Genomic DNA, 13,714 nt, shown 5'->3' on the forward strand with positions numbered 1-13,714 from the left:
TGAGGTGAAAGCCCGGGCCGACTGAAAATCATGCGCTTGCCTGTTGCAGCGCGTGTAACAACAGGCGTTTGCTCAGCGCAGCCTTCCCTCTTGCTGCGGCCTCGGGGAGCAGCGCGCCCAGCCACTCCAAGCCGCCCAGAGCTGACTGACATCCCCGGCACCCAGTAGGCTGCAGCTTGGAGCAGCTCCCGGCCGGGCTGGGCTATTCCCAGCGCTGCGGCTCTCGAGCAGAAGCGAAAGCAGCGGCCCGACTGAGGTGGGCGGCGGAAGCGCCGCGCAGCGCCCACGCCCCCAGCTGCACGGGAGCTGAGAGGCTGGTGCGCCGGCCCCTCCAGGACCCGGGCTCCTGCGAGTCTGCCCCGCGCCTCCCCCCGCAGACAGGGGCCGGGCGGGTGGCACCAGCGGGATGCTGCTCCAGCTGAGCGCCGAGTTTGATCTCCAGAGCGATGTGGTCCCGTGGCTCTTGGCGCAAGGTCCGGCAGTGGCTCTAGGTAACGCTGATGCTCGGGGAGGCGCTTTCCGAAATGTTTCTGTAGGGTCGCCCCCACCCCCGCTAGCCATATCTGTCTTGTACTCGGCTCACCTGTAGGGAAAGTGCCCTCGCCTCCGCCTGCCCCGTCCCAGATGTGGCCCTGGTTTCTTTAGTGTGTGCACATATGTATGGTTATCTGACCCTTTAAACGTCCCCACAACCCCGTCTCCCCCCTTCTTAAAATGGGACACAACACAAAGGGAGGGGGAAGAAGTTTGACATGATGTGATATTAATGTCCTCTTGCTGGGTCAAAACGAAGTTGGCTGGAATCTAATTTTTCATGAATCAGCACCTTAGTTTCGTTTATGGCAGTAAAAACAACAGCTGAGTGGTTACAAGAGAGCCCAGGTGTGTTTAAACTTGGGCCTAAATGAGTGAAGTAGTGTCTTATTTGGGCATGGTTTAGTCAGGTGCTGGGAGCATGATATGTGAACCATTGCCAAAACATATCTAGAAATACCTGTCTGCCTTGATGTGTGTTATGGTTTTCCCATTTGTATGCTCCTTGGCTGTTACAAAGATTGCTGGGCCTAATACTCGACTGATTGACAGCATGTTCAAATACCATTAAAGTCATGTGCAGAATCCAGTCCACTCATTATTTATGTAAGTACAATGTCCAAATGTCCACTTTAAAAGTGATGCAAATTGCAAAGTTATTCTGTATGGTGTGAGTATAAATTTTAGATAGTGATATATATATTTTAAATGGAGAATCAGGGAGTTTAATCTATTATGGTAGGGAAGTGAAAATAGTTCAGTTACATACGAGATGCAGACTGCACTTAAGGTGACATGCCAAGAGTAAATATCATAGAGTCTAAAAACTAATATAACATTAAACAGGTTAGTCTAAAGTATGTGTATTTAAAAGCAACTTCCTTGAAATGTGAGCCAAATTCATCCTTGGTATAGCTCTCCACTAAAGTTACTCATGCATCAGAGATGAATTTGGCAAAGAATGTTCAAAGTGAAACAATTGTATATGACAACAGGAAATAACCTATGTAGATTTAACTTCCTACTAACAGACTACTATCATATATGCTAGATGTTATCCCTTTCTTTCACAAAACTTTCCCCTCTCACTCCCCATTTCTCCAAAAATTTGGTTAGAATACTTTCCCCCAGTAACCTCCTCTTTAAAAACAAACAAACAAAAAAACATTTTTATCCATTTCGTAAGTGAATGCTAATTAAAAGTAAATTAACTATTAGATGCCACAACAATATGAGATTGCTAAAGTATTCTGTTGGGTGGTGTGGGAGCTGAGAAGCAATAAATAAACCCAGTGGACTTTTGGCACAATGGTTCCCCTCCGCCCCACCTGTGAAGTAACTGGTTCAGTTCTGTTTTTTAAAAACTACAAAAGACTCAGTTTAGAAAAGCAGAAGGAAATAGCATAAAAATCATCATCTTTAGGGTCCTACCAAATTCACTGTCCATTTTGGTCAATTTCATGGTCATAGGATTTTTAAAATAGTAAATTTCATGATTTCAGATTTTTAAATCTGAAATGTCATGGTGTGATAATTGTAGGGGTCCTGACCCAAAAGAGAGTTGTGGGGGCTCACAAGGTTATTGTAGTGGGGGTTGCGGTACTGCCACCCTTACTTCTGCACTACTGCTGGTGCTTCCTTCAGAGCTGGGCAGCTGGAGAGTGGCGGCTGCTGGCTGAGAGCTGAGCTCTGAAGGCAGAGCCATCACCAGCAGCAGCACAGAAATAAGGATGGCCTGGTATGCTATTGCTCCCTTCTGCGCTGCTGCCTGCAGAGCTGGGCCCTTAGTCAACAGCCGCCACTCTCCGGCTGCCCAGCTCTGAAGGCAGCAGTGCAGAAGTAAGGATGGCATGGTATGGTATTGCCACTCTTACTTCTGTGCTACTGCTGGCAGGGCGTCGCCTTCAGAGCTGGGTGCCCAGCCAACAGCCACCGCTCTCCAGCCGCCCAGCTCTAAAATGACCCCCCTAAAATAACCTTGCGACAATTCCCCCTCCTCCCCGCAATTCCCTTTTGAGTCAGGACTCCCAATTTGAGAAACACCGATCTCTCATGTGAAATCTGTATAGTATAGGGTAAAAGCACACAAAAGACCAGAATTCACAGTGGGGAGACCAGATTTCACAGCATTTTTCATGGCCGGGAATTTGTTAGGGCCATAATCATGGTAGAGACAGATGCTAGTATCTGTACTAAATTCTGAATGTCTAATTGGAGACCTTTTGGCAAGATACATAATTCAAAAAAATCAACCATCTATGTCTTGTTGCTCTATAAAGGGGTATGTCAGATTGATTTATCCCCAAACAAATTTATACAAAACCAAAGGTAAATTGGAAAGTTCCCATTATTTTAAAAATAAATTCCTTACCTTTCCTTCTACCCCAAAGTCTGTAGTTGAAAAGTATTCCATGTATCTTAGGTATTATTATCATCTACCATTATATACTGGAGTGATTTACTATGATATGAATATGTCCTATAGTGTGGACATAGCACTGACCATCTTGTTTAAGACCAATACAGGCCGCGCACGGCCTTTTTAAAAAAGCAAAAGACCTGTCTTTTTTAGAATGAGCCCATCTGATGTTACTAGTGTTACTGTCTAGCATTTCAGCTTCTGTTCACATAGTGACTTTTCTACCTTTTAAAAATAAATTATTTTTGTGTCTAGGCACCCAGGGCGTTGTAGCCTATTAGTTAAACTACTATTAAACTACCATGGGTTCAGCTCCCTTTGCTACAGTTTCAGGCTCAACAGAATTATCTTGTAAAGTCTCACATGCATGTTTAACGTTATTCTCATTGAATAACTCATATGAACAACATTAAGCATCCACATAAGTTTTGTCAGTATTGGGGCTCTAATCACTAGATTTTGGACAAAAATATCTTGTATGATGCTGAACTTAGCAATCACATATGTTGTACTCACAAACTGACATATCTCCAATTAAAGGTCCTACCTAGTAGAAGCATTATGTTTGTAAAACATTGGTAAGAACTGAAGAAATTAAACTTTTTAAAATAAACATGTGAAAATATTTGTTTTCAACTGTTTTTAAAGGAAATCTGGGCTTATTCTTGTTTAGCCCAATCATGTGAGTGTTCAGAAGACAAGCAGCACTTCTTGCTATGAATTAAAACTGTGCTATACTTGAACAAAGTCTTCCTGGCTATTCTGAATCTGTTGGTGGTGGTAACCTGCTGGAGAATCACAAATGGGCATCAGCATACAGGAGACTTCAAGCAAGTTTCAGAATTGCTTGAAAGCTGATTTAATTATCTTAAAAAGGATTTTAATTTCTAGATGTTAAAGCATTTTTGCATCTAGCGCTAAATGTGACTAAATATAACATTAAAAATGAATGTTTTCTCCCTTGAGGATTTGAGAGTGTTATGCAGCCTCTCTTGGAATTTCCAGTGATGTACACACTGAGCATAGCTAGGATCAAGGAAGGAGCTATACACTGAGAGAAGATGGGTCTCACACAGGCCCTGATCTAAAGACTTCCATTGAGTTCTGTGGACTCTGGATCAGGGGGCTACTGTCTGCTTGGAGGTCAAATTCATCCTTCCTTATACACCGTAGAAAGGGGTTGATGGGACAGTATTCACCCTTGACATGCAGGCAGGCTGTGTGGTTGCTTGCAGTCTATCCTTGCCTGCTATTTTAGTCTCTGGATTGGGATATTGGCTGTTGTTCTTTGTGCCCTTTACATTGGGTTTTTGCCCACTGGATCTTTCAAGTGCAGATTTACCGTAATTATCACTTCCCCAGGCCACTCCAAATGCTCAGTCTGCGCTGGCTTAGTAAGGGTGGCAGGAAAATCACCTTTGTGACACCAGTGTGTCCTCCCTCCTCTCCATCCTGGACTGATGAGGAGGCCCTGTGGTACAGAGGGTATTGTGTGGGCCCTCTATATTAGAGTCAATTCTGCCTTGAGGGAGTATACTATATGGAAAAGGATTTGTTTGGAGACTGTTCCCTAAACTTTCAGGATAGTATAAGTGGCTGAATCCAATGAAATATCCATTAATATCAATGTAGGGTGTAGTGTCATTCAAAGGGATAATGACAGATCATCTGGGCTATTTATTATTGGGTGATCATCTCTGGTGTAATGCTGTTGTAATGGACTTTGAGTGATCTGACAGCTGTGGAAAGTGGTGAATCTAGTAGTGTAAAGAAAGCCAGGATTTCCCCCTTGTTTCCCAACAACAAAATGCCAGTGTTCTGAATTTAATTGATCCTAACAGGGATAAATAAAACAAAGGAGGTGTTCTTTTCGTTACTAATTGTGTTAGCACAAGCCAGTTTATAGTATAAAAATACCTGACCATATGGAGGAGGCACACTCTCTACCAACCTTAGCTGATAACTACAAAGTTATTGGTGTCAAACCCAGCTAATAACCTAACAGAAATCTTGAAGAATTTTTCCATTCACACTTTCTGAACACTATTGCTGTTACAAACTACCATACAGTGGTTAAAATGCAGCCATCAAATGTTCTTTTTATGGACTACATTTCCTCTCCCAGTCAAGTTCCCATTTGTGAGGTGGCAACCACAACTGCTAGAAAAGTGGCATAAGGAAAGCATGCCTTTTTATTGTCTTTAATATATGAGATTTGTCCTTTCTGACCTACACTAATCACACTATTTCCTTTTGTTTTGGGCTTCCCTGCTGACTGGGCCTTCTCTTTCCCCTTCATGTCCATCGTGGCTTATCTATGCTTCCCTGACACATGGGATCCTTGCATGTTCCCCTGGGCTGCTTAGTTTCTAGGTACCCCAGTGCAGCGGTTCTTAAACTGGGATGTGTGGAATGTATCCTGGACGGGCTTGAAAAGATTTAGGGGGGAAAAAATTACTGCACAAATTCAGAGCTGGGTGGCTAGAGAGCAGCAGCTGCTGACTGAGTGCCCAGCTCTGAAGGCAGTGCCGCTGCCAGCAGCAGCACAGAAATAAGGGTGGCAGTACCATACCATGCACTCTTACTTCTTCACTGCTGCTGGCGGCAATGCTGCCTTCAGAGCTGGGTGGCTGGAGAGCGGTGGCTGCTAGCCAGGTGCCCCAGTTGGGGTGAAACTATTACAGACAGAAAGAAGGGGGTGTGATCAAATATGTTTGAGAACCACTGCCCCAGTGTATACTGCTAAGCTGCATGGCTCCCTGGTGGCTCTGGTCACTAAGGGAAAATTCTGTTTCTTATCCTGCTCTTTATGTGGAAGTGGCCTCTGGAGGAGTCAGCTAGGCTGACATTGCCTCATTTCCAGGTACTTCTCTGAGTTGCCTGGAGAAGCAGCTGGAAACAAGGTGACAGGTGTCGTGGTGCTGGTGCCACCTCTCTGTTGATCACCAGCCAGTGCTCTGAGGACTGCAGTTTGAGAACTTGCAATGCATAGCCATTACTTAACTTCTAAAGTCCTGTATGCATGTAATAGAATGGGTTGAAAATGATCTGCTGTAAGCAGCATACAATGAATCCAAACCTCTTATTTAGAATTCTAACAGAAAATAGGAGTTGATCCTGAAATTTTGCAAGGAGACGGTTGAATTCCATTACTATGGCAATTAGAACTGTTAATTCAAACATGGTTTCCATGTTGTTGGATGGGTGAGTGAGGAGTGTTTAGAAGCTAAGCTCTTTTTCTATAAGTTTTAAAACTCATTACATCTCATTTGAAGTTTCATTCGGGATTAAATAGAAGCCTGCGTACTGCACTATCTTCGTCAAGAAGAGAGGAATTTTTTCATGCGCACAATATGCTCTAGAAAGGCCTTCATTTAAGTGTTTTTGCAGATGTAAGACTAATGCTGATTTGTTTTAAACCTACGTAAGTTCTACAGTGAATTAATCCAAATGAGTGTCTTATGCCTTTAATACTTCTCATTTCAGACGCTTTTGAGAAGAGTGCAGCAACACCGTATGTAGTAAATGTTGAAAGAAATGGAAAAATTATTTATACCTGGAAGGTAAGTCTACAGCATAGAAGTCTGTTCAGATATACCGGAAAGTAAGAATTCGTCTAATTTAATCTAATACTTGCATTTTACATTTCTTTTCGTTGGGATTTAAAATCTGTGATTTGATCTATTACAAGTTTTGGATGCCTTTTAGGTTACTTACAAAACTGTTTTTTCCTTGGGGCAAGGCTGGAGAGACTGAGAGAGTGAAATCCTGGCTCCATTCAAGTCCATTGGAGTTTTGCCATTGACTTCACTGTGGCCAGGATGTCATCCTGAACGAACAGCCATTACTTACACAAATTTTTCATAAACAGCACATTCTTCCTCCCTGAGAACTGAGTTGTTTAAGAAAGGCAGAATCTACTGAATTCAAGCGGAGCTATTTCACTTAAACTTGGTTCTGTATAAGTGACATCTTTAAACTTTTTAAATGGTAAAAAATACCCTCCTCTTATGCTGTGCTTTGTGTAATTTTAAACCCTGCCTGTAGTTGTCATGAACTCTGAAGTATCTCTAACTTGTTTATCATCCTTCAGAGCTACATAGGCTGACCAGATGTCCCGATTTTATAGGGACAGTCCCGATTTTTGGGTCTTTTTCTTATATAGGCTCCTATTGCCCCCCACCCCCTGTCCTGATTTTTCACATTTGCTATCTGGTCACCCTAGAGCTACAGTCATTTTTATTGCAAAAGCCTACATTTAGGGCTCCGTTCTCCCTAGTGCATGTAAAGAAGAAGTAACACTCAGTATAAATCTTGTGGCAGTGCAAGAATTCTCCAATTGGTTTGGGGATGATTCCCACTCTTTGGAAGAAGTTGGGGTTCAGATAGCAAAATCTACTAGTACCCACCCAGATTCATGTGGATTTTAGGGGATCTGCTGGGGGCACAGGCTGCAGGGCAATGCATGTCCAATGGAACTGCATTGCCAGGGATGCCTCTTATTCTTTGACCTGCCCCCTCCAAACAGCAGAGCATCCAGCAGGGCTTCCCCAAGGATGAGGGAAGGAAGAGGCTGCAGCAGAGCAGAATTCCCTTTCCTTGTGGCTGCAGGCTTTCCTTTGCATAGGACGCCAAGGAGAATTATGGGGCCTTTACACGTCACTTGGCAGTAGTAACAAACCTCCCTTTGTTTTTCGTTTGTTTTTAATATTTTAGTTTAATGAAATATCCAATTTTTGTATTACACAAAACTCTATTCATATTTTACTCTGATCCATGCAAAGTTCATCCGTGCAGCTGTTGACAGCAAATCTTCTGGGCACTACAGACTTGAGGAGGCCAATTTTTGTTCATAAGGGGAAAGTGCCTTCTTTCTAGCATGTATGGAATGTTGCATTAAGCATTCCAGGGCTGCAGACTGGCCAGCCCAATCACTTCATATGGCAGTCATGCTCTTGGGAAAAACAGCAGGATTCACTGAGCTTGCTCAGCGTGTTTGCCTTCCCATCTCCAGCTAGTTACATTTCCTAGGGCTGAAGTAAACTCTGCAGGCTGTGTGGTGCCAGGTGGTGGTAGCGGGGCAGAAGGGAGATCCTGAAAACTGGGTGTAGCAGAGTGGAGAACACATTTGCATGAGGTTTCCACCTGCCAAACTGCTCTGAACTCTGTCCTGAAGAACATGTTTTTTTGTTAATTCCCCAGTCCTCCTGTCTCGCCAAAGTAGGCTGACCTTCCCCTGGGTAGGTCAGTCTACTACAGAACCAGCATCTGGAGCCTTGCTCCCTTGGGAAGATCACAGATATGTTTTGTTTGGGTTTTAAGATTTAAAACCTGTTACTGGAGTGGAGAGTACTCCTTGGAGTATTTTCACCTCTGGGCAAATTTGAGGGCTGGTCATATGTTGTATGTTTTTAAAAAAAAAAAAAAAAAAAAGCATGCATCCTTCTCCTAGAGCAGTGGTTCCCAAACTGGGGTTCGTAAAATGTTACAGGGGGTTCTCGGGGAAAAAAATCCCTAATGGCAGACAGAGCTGTCCCTAGGGACCCTGGGCAGCATGTGGTCAGTAGCCCAGAGCTCCTGGACTTCCAAGAGCTAAGCAGATCAAAGCAAGCATCTCTATCACACTGAGGAGATTTAAACTTCAAGACTCCTCCACACTCCAAGAAATGGAAAGGGAGGTGAATATTTTTTGCTGTTTTTAAAATTAAATAGGCAGCTAGTATTGGTTTTTAAAATTATTATGACGAACAAGTTTAAGCTTTGTTGTAATGTGCATTGATTGCCTGGACTGCTCAAGACCTGAATGCTTGTGTAGGAGGAACTCTTTGAGTTGGCTTCTTAAATACCTTCCTGCTGTTTCACATCTGATACTTCTTGATGAAACCTAAGAGCCTTGTCTTATAACAGGCTTATTCAAAGTGATGCAAGCTACGAAAGTGAGAGCTTGGAAGTGTGTTGCCGTTTTCATAATGTAATAAAAATACTGTCACAATAAATGATAATTAATAATAAATAGTGTGTAATAAGCATGTCATAAAAACAATGTTTATGTTTCCAAGATCACTGCTTTTATAATTTATACTCCGGTCAAGGAGAATATCCCTGGAAATATTAATTTTTAGGAGGGGGTTCGCGAGACTTGACATTTTAGTGAAAGGGTTCACAGGTTGTTAAAGTTTGGGAACCACTGTCCTAGAGAGAGGAGTGTTGTCTGTGTGAGACAGACAGATAAGGTGTCTAACCTGCTGTGGGATCCGTGCCGGCCGTAATGCCCAGATAGATTCCTATTGAAGTTAGTGAGACTCCATGCAGGATTGTGTCCATCCATGCTGGTCAGTTGCATGATGGGGGTCTGAATTATCCCAGACCCTTGTGTATGCTAACTTTTTTCTCCAGAAGTTGGAACGATATACAAAAAGTATAAATTTCATCCTGTACATAAGATGCTTTTTGCATCAAATTGTCAAAACTTGGAAAATGGACCATTTTTAAGCCTTAAGAGTGAAATGCTGGCTCCACTGATAGGCAACTGGAGTTTTGCCATTGACCTTAATGGAGGCAGAATTCCACCTAAGGTGACTTTTGTTCTTCAGTAACTTACTTGATTGACTGATAGCACGTGTACTGTTTTATCTACTTTGTTCCCTTGTGTATGGCAAAACTTTTCCATCTGCTGATCTTTTTATGACTGATTTCTTTTTGTGCAGGAAGGGACAGGGTCTTGAATTTATCTAACTACTTATCAGTTACCCACACATACAGTAAAGTTTAAAGTCCCATTTTTGACCTACCTTAAAACTTGCAAACTGGTGAAGAATGTCTTCTGAATGATGAGTATTTTTTCATGTTGCTACTCTGTTGTTAGTTTTTCAATATCATTTCTGTATATTTTCTCATTTTATTCAAGAACAATAGATATGGTTACCCCAGTATCTGCAGGTTTCCTTGTTCTTCCCTATATTCACTATGGGGAAATAACCAACACCAGTATGTGCAGTAATGAAGTTAACTGCAGATCTTATTGTGTTGTCCCAGGCAATTTAGTCTTTAGATTTATTTTAAATAACCACTGTAAACTATATTAATCAATGAGCCACCATTTCTGTGAGAGACTCTCAAACGTGTCCTTCCTGCTGGCTCTCTAGCAGCAGTTAACTCCAACACTTGTCAGAGCACTTCATGTTCATACTAACCTCATCAGCAAGGCTGGTGCACAGACAAGGGTGTAAACTAAACTGAGCTATTTTGGTTTCTGTCCCATTAAACACAATTGGAAAACAATCTGTATCTGCCAGGTGCAAAAAACCCATATGTATTGTGTGTAGGATCAGTGGAAGGAGGAGGATGGACATTATTTTCAAGCTTTTACAAAAATTACAAAATAATGTTGAGATTAGAAAAAAACGTGGCCTTTGTCTTTCATGGCATATACAGCTGTCACATACCTGTTTAAAAAAAACAGTTTATTAGTCACCGGGTAAGCACTTCTCCCCTGAAAAGCAATGTAAGTATCCTGTAAGTGCACTTGGTAACAATATGCTAGCACATGCATAGACTTGATGTGGAACTTTAATTGATTGATTATTACAGCTATGATTCCAGTTTTTATGAAATACACTTTTCTTAGAAAAGTACAGAAAATGCCAGATTATAGGGGCCTGCTCCTGCTCCCACTGAAGTCAGTAAGTTCTCAATTTGGTCCTGTTCAGGAATGCACTTGATTAATTTTAAGTCAGTGGAACTTAAGCAAATGCTTTTTTTTTTTTTTCTTTTTCTTTTTTTCTGAAATAGGAGCATAGAAGAGTTTTGTTGTTGAGAGCTTAGCTGTTGTGGTAGCACGTATAAAAGCCTAAGAGAATGCATGACCAGGCCCTTATATATACTTAAGCCCCTTCATTTTCAGTTTAGACCGATTTTTACCGAAAAATTCCAGGGATTCACAAAAAGTTTTCATTTTTATTTTCACCCTACTTTTGTATCATTCAAATATATAAAAATAACTTGTTTTATTAGGAAAATACAATACATTGCATAAGATAGCTGTATTAGGATAATACGTTAGTCTGTGTGTATATGCAAAGCTGCCTGTTGAAGTAAGGCTATGTATTAGTCTAGAAGATGCACACAATAAACAAACAGGCACGCACACAAACTCTGAAGTACATGTGAATCTGAACTTACTGATGAATCTCACACCCACCACATACACATTTCAAGCTGTTAGCAGATAACCATTTAAAGATTTTACACATGAAAATGGGAAGAAAGTCTGTATCAGAATATGTTTCAGAACACAAGGTAGTATTTGAAAGTTAAAAAAAAAACAAAACTTCATCCTTTTCTCCTGGTTAAGTGTATGTGCAGCAAATGGTATGGCCCAAATATTAAATGTAAATATTTATAGGCTAATAGTTCTAGGTCTACAACAGTAAACTGTTTATTCAAATGAAAAGTTTTATTTGGGGATGAGAGATATATTGTTTTCTTAAACTCAGGTGGCACTGTGTTTTGTGTTCTGCAGCAAGCCACATTGATGAACGGAATTCAAAGCATTAATCTACTGAATAATCCCTCCCCTCCCCCCCCCCCCCCCCGGTCTTTCTGGTCACCAAAATAAACCCCAGTATTTACCCAGAAAAATTATTAATAGTTTTTTGTACTGATTTTCACCTGTTTTTGTTGTTGTGGTAATAAACACTGATAAATTTCCGGGAAAAATTAAATAAAATAAAAACTGAAAATGAAGGGCCCTATGTCTACTTCACAAAACAAGGTGCAGTAATTTTGCAAACCACTACAGGTCCAGTTTCTCATGCTCTGTTGTTAAAAACAGTGGTGTTTATTGTATCAAACAGACTCAATGATTGTAGTCTGATAAGTGCAAGGTTGCATAGCTGGATGTAGCCTCATTAGCCTGGTAACTTTATGCACACTTTGAGAGTGGTAGTAGCTTCCAACTGAAAATGGAAATGCAACAATTTGCTGCCAGTCAGAGGCCAAAAATGGAAATAGATCTGGAAAACCTAAAGCACAGAAAACCATAAAGAGTCTTATCCATTAAAAAGGAAACAGTTTAATCTGTTGGTGTTCAGAAGTAGTGTAAACAATAACCAGTACATCATTATATAAATCAGCTGTAGATGGTGTTTGTTTTTTACAAGGCAGTAGACTGTCAACACAATTATTGACAATCTGGAGCTTTTAAACAGCTTGTGAAATCTATTTAGCATTTGTCTTGATAGTTCCCAGGGTAGGGGCTACATTCTTCCTCCAACTGTAGGCCTCTGGCCTATGTGGCAGCCTCTCTGCACTCGGATGTGAAGTTTTAGCCACTGGGTCCATATAATTGCAGATCCCCAGATCTGGTGCATCCCACCCCAAAATATCCTACAGAGCGCCAGCACAGAATCCCCTTTCCGTGGTGCACAAAGGGTGCCAAGTATCAGAGGGGTAGCCATGTTAGTCTGGATCTGTAAAAAGCAACAAAGAGTCCTGTGGCACCTTATAGACTAACAGATGTATTGGAGCATAAGCTTTCGTGGGTGAATACCCACTTCGTCAGACGCATATAATGGAAATTTCCAGAGGCAGGTATAAATTTACAGGCAAGAATCAGTCTGGAGATAACGAGGTTAGTTCAATCAGGGAGGGTGAGGCCCTCTTCTAGCAGTTGAGGTGTGAACTCCAAGGGAGGAGAAACTGCTTTTGCAGTTGGCTAGCCAAGATATTGCTTCATTGCCACCCTACCCTAGTGGAGGTTGAGTGGGGAGCCTACATAGGGCTTCAGTGAGATAGAGAAGTGAATTTCAGCTTATAAGGGGATGCAGATTCAGTTGTGGTGGTGGGTTGATCAGTTGTCACATGTAACTGTTCAAAAAATCAAAACAACAACAAAAAACAACACACATCAACCCCCCCATACCCTATTTTTTCACTCCCCTTTTTTGGAGTTAAAGTAATAAAGCAATACGTATGAAACCAAAGGCCAGAAAATGGACAGGAGTGAATGGGAATGGAAAGAATTGGTGACAGGAGAGAAGAGGGGAGTAACACTGGAAAGGAGAAAACAATGTTTAACAAATGTCTATGTAAATCTAGATAAATTGACAGTTATTTCATTTAATTTACAGGGAAGTGGGAGAAATACCTGCATTGGATTATACGATCCTTTTAATAAACAAAATGAGGTAAGGTTAATGCCACATGTAGATCTAGAAAGGAGAATACACCTCTACCCCAATATAACGCGACCCCGATATAACACAAATTCGGATATAACGTGGTAAAGCGGCGCTCCGGGGGGGCGGGGCTGCATGATCTGGTGGATCAAAGCAAGTTCAATATAACGCAGTAAGATTTTTTGACTCCCGAGGACAGCGTTATATCGGGGTAGAGGTGTATCTCTGCTTTCTAGGTTTTGATGCCCTAAAAAATGACATTCTTATGTCTGTCTGAAGTGTTTATTTTTAAATAAAAGTTGCTGTTGTGACCTTTCCACACCCCAGCGTAAAGCATTCAAATAAAGTTTTGTAGCAACCTGTCTGCACAGCAATCGGACTTACTGTATACTGCACTGGGCCATTATGAATGCTAATGAGTCTAAAAAAACAGCCAAGTTGAACGTGCTATATAAAAAGTAGGGCTGTCAACTGATTAAAAAATTAATTGCAATTAAAAAAAATAATCGTGATTAATTGTGTGACTAAACAATAATAGAATACCATTTATTTAAATATTTGTGGATGTTTTCTACATTTTCAA

The 13,714-nt window shown here is 41.4% G+C and overlaps 1 protein-coding gene across 2 annotated transcripts in view; it reads left to right on the plus strand.

The window, feature by feature from the left end:
• Window positions 1–270: 270 nt before the first annotated feature.
• GSAP (gamma-secretase activating protein) overlaps window positions 271–13,714 on the plus strand; it is a 72,150-nt gene continuing 58,706 nt past the window's right edge. For both annotated transcript variants that reach the window (XM_054017661.1, XM_054017668.1), the window contains exons 1-3: window positions 271–491; window positions 6,440–6,516; window positions 13,084–13,140. In XM_054017661.1, the coding sequence (XP_053873636.1) occupies window positions 407–491; window positions 6,440–6,516; window positions 13,084–13,140 (219 nt within the window). In that variant the 5' untranslated portion in view covers window positions 271–406. The remainder of the gene's footprint in view (window positions 492–6,439; window positions 6,517–13,083; window positions 13,141–13,714) is intronic.

This window comes from Malaclemys terrapin, chromosome 1 (assembly GCF_027887155.1).
Source record: "Malaclemys terrapin pileata isolate rMalTer1 chromosome 1, rMalTer1.hap1, whole genome shotgun sequence".
Taxonomy (NCBI): domain Eukaryota; kingdom Metazoa; phylum Chordata; order Testudines; family Emydidae; genus Malaclemys; species Malaclemys terrapin.